Source organism: Melanaphis sacchari, unplaced genomic scaffold, assembly GCF_002803265.2.
Source record: "Melanaphis sacchari strain LSU unplaced genomic scaffold, SCAv2.0 Contig9_pilon_pilon, whole genome shotgun sequence".
NCBI classification, from domain to species: domain Eukaryota; kingdom Metazoa; phylum Arthropoda; class Insecta; order Hemiptera; family Aphididae; genus Melanaphis; species Melanaphis sacchari.
The window spans coordinates 1,532,586-1,540,440 of NW_020271711.1; the positions used below are offsets into that span (position 1 = coordinate 1,532,586).

General features: G+C 25.7%; 1 protein-coding gene across 1 annotated transcript; it reads left to right on the plus strand.

The window, feature by feature from the left end:
* Window positions 1-2,587: 2,587 nt before the first annotated feature.
* LOC112603222 (interaptin-like) lies at window positions 2,588-6,582 on the plus strand. Its single transcript, XM_025351710.1, has 10 exons — window positions 2,588-3,008; window positions 3,116-3,245; window positions 4,193-4,507; window positions 4,582-4,805; window positions 4,877-5,039; window positions 5,133-5,330; window positions 5,396-5,619; window positions 5,678-5,787; window positions 5,856-5,997; window positions 6,452-6,582. Exons 1-10 carry the CDS (start codon window positions 2,920-2,922, stop codon window positions 6,489-6,491), a joined length of 1,635 nt encoding a protein of 544 aa, XP_025207495.1. The 5' UTR covers window positions 2,588-2,919; the 3' UTR covers window positions 6,492-6,582.
* Window positions 6,583-7,855: the final 1,273 nt, after the last annotated feature.

A 7,855-nucleotide genomic window follows, 5' to 3' on the forward strand; every position in this document is an offset into this window, starting at 1 on the left:
ATGCCAAGTATCTACAGTTATTCATTTATGAATTATATCAATAAAAACCACTGTTGTCAAATATTGATTTTATATAAAAATTTTTATTTTTTTTTATTTTTCTTGGTTATTTTGAAAGTACTAAAAATTTTTTCAGTCTTGAAGGTATCAGTTAGACCACAAATCGCTATCATAAATTTAAAATTTTACTGCTCTAAAAGGTAAAGGGTAATAATAGACACACGCAAAAAAAAATAAATGAAAAACAACCAAAATTGTAAAATCAATACTTCCATCGACTCCGTTCAAAAATTAAAAATTTACGAATTTTCGTTTTTTAAAATTACGTTTAATTATAGAATAACAACTGTAAAAAAAATATGTTTTATTTTATAAATTGTCTATATCAATAGCGTAAGGTCGTAAGCGTGTTTGTATTAAACAAAACCGATTTCAGACGTCAGTTTTGTCGTTGGGTTGAAACGAGCTCGATCAATACACCAATATTATTTTTTTGACGTCCAAGAACTTACACATCTCGTTCTTAAATAATTTGTGTAGGAACTCAGGACTCAGTACCGTGTGAGTCTGTAGGAATTGAAGTGTACGGGTAATATTTTACCTGTTACTCCCGTGTTGAAACTTACGATTTCTCCCGGAAATTCCGGCCACGAACGAAATAGTCTACTGTTGCGACATAATGGAATAGGTTAAGGTTCCGCCCGAGTCCTGAACGAGTCGGTCACGTACACGGCTAAATAAAAACTCGGCGCGGAATGACTTTCGCGTGCCGACCAGAACAACGATCACCGACGGCCCTACCTAATTTTCGGACAAAATCCAGGGACGTACGTACGTCAGGACGACGGTCGACTCCAATCACTTTGAACGCGAATCAATCAAAAAAAAAAAAAAATCAAAAATACCTTATGCGGCAGTCGGCGGAACCTAAAACCGTTAATTCGGTACTAGGAACCGATAAGGAAACGCTCTCCGTCCGCCGAACGCCGCCCGTGAAAATAACACCACGCTCACGGGTGCGGCGTAACGCGTACCGGCGCGGCCGTCTCTCCTGGGCCCCTGGTACCGACGGCGAACGTTCAACGACGAATATCCTTTGTTCGTCGTTTTCCCGTTCTCGTCTTTGAATTTTTTTTTTTTTATTATGTTTTTTGTTTCCGGATTTTTACGTACCTACGTATCGCTAACCGAATGGGCCCAGCCGGCCTTGACTTTGGGATCGGCCACAGTGTATCAGGAGATGATGTGCCAACAGAAGGTACTCGATGGGGAGAATATTAATATAATATTATTATTATTATTATTATTATTACCTACGTACGCTCATAATATTCTCGTAATATTATGGGTACTTCTTTAAATAATAATATAATAACATGACGTAATCACGGCATTATAATATTAGGTACGTTGTGTTGTTATTATTGTTATTTTGTTTTACGATTTTTGTAAAAAACCATCTTGAAATTCGTAGGAAACCACGTTTACAAAACGCTCGGACGATAAACTAATAGGTATTCCGTACACACGTAAAATAATATTTTATATAGGTAACGTATTTTATGAATAGACAAAACGCAATATTATCGTACATTATTTTTTAGTAGATGATGTCCAAGGCGTCGGACGTCCCACCGTTGTTTTAATTAATATTTTTTATCGTTCGTAAAACTAATATAATATCTACCGTCGTAGACCGTATTATGTTCTTGACTTTTGAATTTGCCCTCCTTCCTGTGTATATTTCTGCGGGCGCCCTTAGTCTGTATTTAAGTCAACACACCGATATTCAATTTTCAATGAATTATTTGAATATCATGGTTAATACCGTAAAATATATAGCTTTTAGGAAACAAGTTAAAATGAATCTAAATAATTCAAAAATTGCATTGTTTGGTATGATGAATAAAATACGTAATACGCAGTGGTGAAAAGTTTGAAATCCTTGCGAATGGTATTTTTCGAATTTCAATAAAATTTTTTGTCTAAATATTCAATTATTTCATCGAATTTGAAATGTTTTTCAAAGACATTGTACCTACGAGTACGTATTTTAAGTTTCTGTAAAAACAACTTTTTTTTAAAAGTATTGCAAAAAAAAAAAAACTAAATTATTTTGAAATTTATATCGATTGTAGTACCTATTACCTATATACTAGTAAAAATTAGGTAACGAAAGATTCTAGTCTCCACAGAATATATAATTTCTAATTACAATTTACAATACCAAAATAAAATTAAGTCAATAAGTTCTGTTTAAATATTCTTATTAGTCAAATATATATACAAAAATATATTATACTTTTGGAAAAAAATAAATAAATTTTAAGATATTCTTAGAAATAGAGGACGAGTACTGAAAAATCGTCTATACTCCATTCATTTTTTTCATAAGCAATGATTTGTCATTTAACGTACCCATTACACGTTGACTAATTCGATGAGCTAAGACAGTTATGTATTCTTTGAAATTTACTACCTTTTTTTTAAATGTCAATACCAATAATATTTGATAACTACAGATTCTCTACTTCTCTATTTTTTTTTTTTTTATATGTTTTTAATAAACGTTATCTCTTTAAATTTCGTAACAAACGTTAAAATATTTAGCATCTCCGAACGGTATCAGTTTTCTTAACAATCTTGTCTACGTCACCGCTGGTTAACTGCGGACAAAAAACTCGCGCCATTTGACGGTTATTATATTGATAAGAAAGAGTTCATTTCGAATGTATCTACAGCCCAACATACTGTATAGTTTTATTTTATAATTTTTTTTTAATCAGTAATAGACGACAATTTACTTCGAATGCTAAACAATTAATTATTTAATTTTAAATTTCAGCTTATTTTCTGTTTTGTAGTCTCTCGTTTTAATTTTATTTATTTCAGAAAACCTTTTGAAATTCCGTTTTAAACATGGACAAAGACTTAACAAATTTCAAGAAATGGTTCCAACACCTAGGGTTGGAAGTGGATGGAAAAATAGACGACGAAGTGCTAAAAAAGTGAGTCATCTCTTTTGTGCTCGAATAATTAAATACTTAAATGTGTACGAATGTTTCCGATAGTGATTAAAATTAACAATTTAAATAATTTATTTTGATACTCGTAGACTGATGCCGCCTCAACGACGAGACATGTGGAGACATATTATTAAACATGTACGTTCCAAAGAAGAAGTGGATTTAATTAAGAAATCCTTATTGTTACATAAGCTCCAAAAACGTCAAAAACCATTAATGGTAAGACATCTAAGAAAATTGTTATTTTGAAAGAAATTATGAATAATTTAAATATATTTGAAATAATGAATAGAGTCAAAATGGATAAATACTTATTTATTTAAATACATTTCGTGATTTTTTTTCAAATAGGTACTTATAGAAACTAAATTTTTGGTATGCTTTTTATTTTTATATTTCTTAAGTGAAATTTACAATCATTATTATCTACTTTCTTATAGTTAAATTTTTTCATTGTTAAAAATTATTTTAATTTCCATCATTGAGGATAGTCTTCCTTCTCATATTATAACATTGTTTATTTGTATTGTATTTATTGAAAAATTATTGTATTTGCCATTTTTCTAAATCATTAGTTGTAATGTATATTATTTTATTAATTAGGTTATAACTAGGGCACGGATGTTGTTGCATTTGCAACTTTTTTTTTACTTTTACAATTAATTGCTAAATAAGTTTAAAATGAGTGTCATGTAAGTACGAACTAAAATCTAAAAGTTTTAAGTGCAATTTTTGGATTTTTATTGCAGTTTTATTGATTTTACTCATTTATAAAAACATTTTAATAATTTTTTTTTAGTTTTCACATAATTTCAATTTTTAAATACTTTTTAAATAGTTTTGTAAATATTGTTAGAGGGTTGCTCTGAAAATTTGGCGGTAAGCTATTTAGTTTATTTTAAGTATGCTCTGCTAATATCAACCGACATATAGAATGAAGTTTTTCAAGGTATAAAAATTCACTAGCTCCAAATTAAAGGACATTAGATTTTGAAAATTTAAAAAAATTACTTATAGTTTAATTTTCTAGAGCAGTTTTTACTGCAATCAATTTTACTAGTTTTTTAGTACTACAACATTCGTGTCCTAGTTATAATTTATACTATTTATAGGTAATTATAAATATTTCAAAAAAAATTAATAATTAAATTACTATATTGTTTAAGTCAAAAGTGGAATCGTATAATGATCTTGCTAATGCATTAGAATATGAAGATCTTATTACAAAATATAATAAACTTCAAAAGGAGATTACTGATGCCAAATTAAATAACAGCAAATTGAAAATTAATTTAAAAGAAAAAATTGAACACAAAAAAAATATTATTAAAAATATTGAAATCAAGCAAAATACATCATATGTAGCAAATCATAAAATTGAATATTATAATGAATTTATCAAAATGTATAACGAATTATCAAATATTTGTGACCATTTTTCAAAAGAAGCAAATAAAGATTTGACCAAGGCTAATTACGAGGTAACATAACATTTCTATAGCAATTGAGTAAGTGGTAAAATAATTTTTGCTTTATACATAATTTTAAATTTTAGGATTCTTTGATTATATGTTGTACAGAAGTGGATGATGCTAAACAATTAGGTGTGATGAATGATAGTGTAAATATTGGAAAAAAGTTGTGCAATGCTATATACACAACTATAAGTGATAAGTCTCCAGCTGTTTTACTCCAAACTGTTGAAGAAAATCTAATAATTAATATAAATAAAAGTAAAGATACTGTTTTAGAGGCTAAAGAAACTGTAATACATAACAGGTAAATATTTTAGCCTAATTTTTTAATTATATTTTTATAAAATAGCTTTATACGTGTTTTTATTTTAAAAGTGAGGATGACATTGAATACGAGAAAGTACTTGAGACACTTTTTCAAGAGCAAATAGAGTTAGAATCAAATTTATCCAACTTATTAGCTGAAAAGGAAAATGTTTTAAAAAATTTAAAAGAGACAACAAATCTAGTTAAAAATGAAATAATAAGTCAATACAAAGTAAATTTATTTAATGAATAATTATATTTTAAAACATCAGTTAACCAACTATTGTGACATATATTTAATCTTTACAATTTTTTTTATTTTTAGCTGAAAAATTTATCATTTACTGAAGATGAATTGCAAGTATTTAAGAAAAATTTAATAGGAACTTTCCAATTGTGGTTTAAAAACACTTTAGAATGTTCTAAGGCAACTATATTCCAAGAAAACGTAATTTTTGAAGATGAATCATTAAAAATCTTGGATCAGATTGTCGAGCAAACTAACACCTTAAACGAAGAAATAGTTAGTTAATAGTTAATTCATCTTATATTAAATAATTCAATACATTTTGTATTTTAATTTTTTAGACTCAGAAAAAGATAAATATAAGTGAAATGTTAAAAGAGTTAAATAATAAAAAAAGTGATTTTGGATTAGTGGAAACAAAATCAGTTATGAACAATTTAGCTGAAAATTATTTGAATACAATAATTAACAGTAATTTGATAAACAAAATAGTAACATCTTTAAAAGCTTCTGTAGTTAATGATGTTAAAAATACAAATAAATTAACATTTAGATCATCTCCAAGGTAAGTAAATAAAAAATTTATTAATAATACATTTTATTGTCATGATATTTTGTTGAAGGTTAAGTTTTATACATTTACGAACCTTGAAAGATATGAAACAACATTCTGAAATAATTGATATTATTTGTGAAAAAGCAAAACAATTTGAACAGTTCAACTTAGTAATTTGTGAGTTTTTTTAAAAAACTGTGTATATAATATGTGAATTATTTGTTAATGTATTTATTTTTATTTAGCCACGGACAATAGTTTTAATGAAATTGTACAAAAAGAAAATATTCATAAATCAGAATTTAAAAGTATTATTTCACAAATAGAAAACAACATTTCAGAGTTAAAATTGTGCATAGAAGACAGTAAACTTGTTGCTAATATATTGTGAGTAAATTATTTTTACAGACCATGATATATTTACTTTAGAGCCACATGTTATTTCCATTTTACAAATTTACAATATGGCTGATTTGACATGAAAACACAGATAATGTTCTAATTATTCTTTTAAGTTTGACTATAAGTTATTTTATTCTAATATTCAAGCTAAACACACAAAATTGGTTATACTAAAACATGCCATGTAAGTTTGTAGAACAAGCACAACATGAGAGTATGGCATCCTCTTAAAATATAGTATTATTATAGTTTTATAGAATAACATTCAAAATTTTGATTTTGATTAAGTGATTAAATATATAGTTAAACAAATTGTAGATTGTATAAGAATTTAATTTCAAAAAATAATTTAAACAAGTTATTCAATACCTACTTTATTATTCCATTCATATGGATAGTTTAAAGTATTGCTTTTATAATTTAATTTAAATTTGTTTAGATTAACCAAGGAATTACTAAATAGTTTGGCTATTAATTAGTTTACCTATCAAGGAGTTGACAAGTAAACAATTCAAGGTTCAGTAAAAATTTTCAAATTTATAAAAAAACAATTCTTCATGTAGATTGATATGTAAATAGTTATTTTTTTATTTAATAGTTAATTAAGTTTTTATTAATTTATTTTTATATTTAAAATTATGTTTATTATTTTAATATTTTTGTTATTAACAATTTATTGGTTTATCTGATTATCTTTTATAACAATTTAAATAAATAAGTGTCGTACGTTGTTTAATTTTGTATTTTCAACAGTTCATTACTAATTGTACGAAAAAATGCTTAAATATTTCAAATTATGTGATTAAACTTGACTAAAATGTTATTTTTTAATCTACCTGAGATTATTCTACACAATATTATGTTACAAAAATATAATGATGAATATATTATAATTTCAGAATCTCTTAAAAATGATTATAATGTGTTATATCACTTTATATTTGACAGTCATAAAGAAGCATATCATTTTAAATTAATGCTAATAAATCTATTATCTAATAACTGGTTTAAATACTAACAAAAGTGTTGGTAATAAAATTGTATGCGTATAATATAATGGTACAAAAACTCAATGATTATTTTCACAAAATTATAAATTATTAACGTTTTAAAATTATTTTGTAATTGAAAATTTTTAATTATAATAGCTAAAACTTAAACACTATTTTTCAAAAGTTTTTCTTGATTAAATTTAAAATCATCAACAACTATAACATGGCATATTTTATTTGTATAAATTCAAAGTTCAATTTTTAATATTTAAACATATAATTATTTTTCTTCTAATGATTTTAGTTATTAAATTGTAATTAAAAAATTATTGACTATGATGACACTGACTCTTACATTGGATGTCAATTTAATTTTGCAATTTTAAAGCCTAAACTTCTAACCCATGATGAACAATCATTATGTAAAAATAAATAATAAGATTAAAAAATATAATTTTTGTTAATTAAATAAACTAAAAAAGCATAGGTAGCTTAATTAACTTATGAAATGTACACAGAGGATATAATGTAGGATGCCCATATTATGTATTTTCATTAAAGCTTATAGTTAGAATGCATTTTGCTATCTGGACATCCAGATTATGAGAATTATTTCAGTAAATGGATGTGATGTATCTACAGTGCTATATTATTTAATGTTATATGACTATATACATTTAAAAGAACAACTTACTTTAATTATTTAGATAATGATATCTAATTTGTATGAACAAATTATAAGATATTTAAATGTAAGCATTTATAATGTAATTTAAATATGAACTGTTTTTGTATTTTGATTATCATTAAATGCATGATTTTTCTATTCTGGTTACCTATCTATACTAGAA

Bases quoted from the DNA above. Each gene is read 5' to 3' on its own strand.
- LOC112603222 (XM_025351710.1), top strand. From the start codon at position 2,920: ATGGACAAAGACTTAACAAATTTCAAGAAATGGTTCCAACACCTAGGG. The intron at 3,246-4,192 runs GTAAGACATCTA...ATATTGTTTAAG, and splicing joins AACGTCAAAAACCATTAATG to TCAAAAGTGGAATCGTATAA. The intron at 4,806-4,876 runs GTAAATATTTTA...TTATTTTAAAAG, and splicing joins GAAACTGTAATACATAACAG to TGAGGATGACATTGAATACG.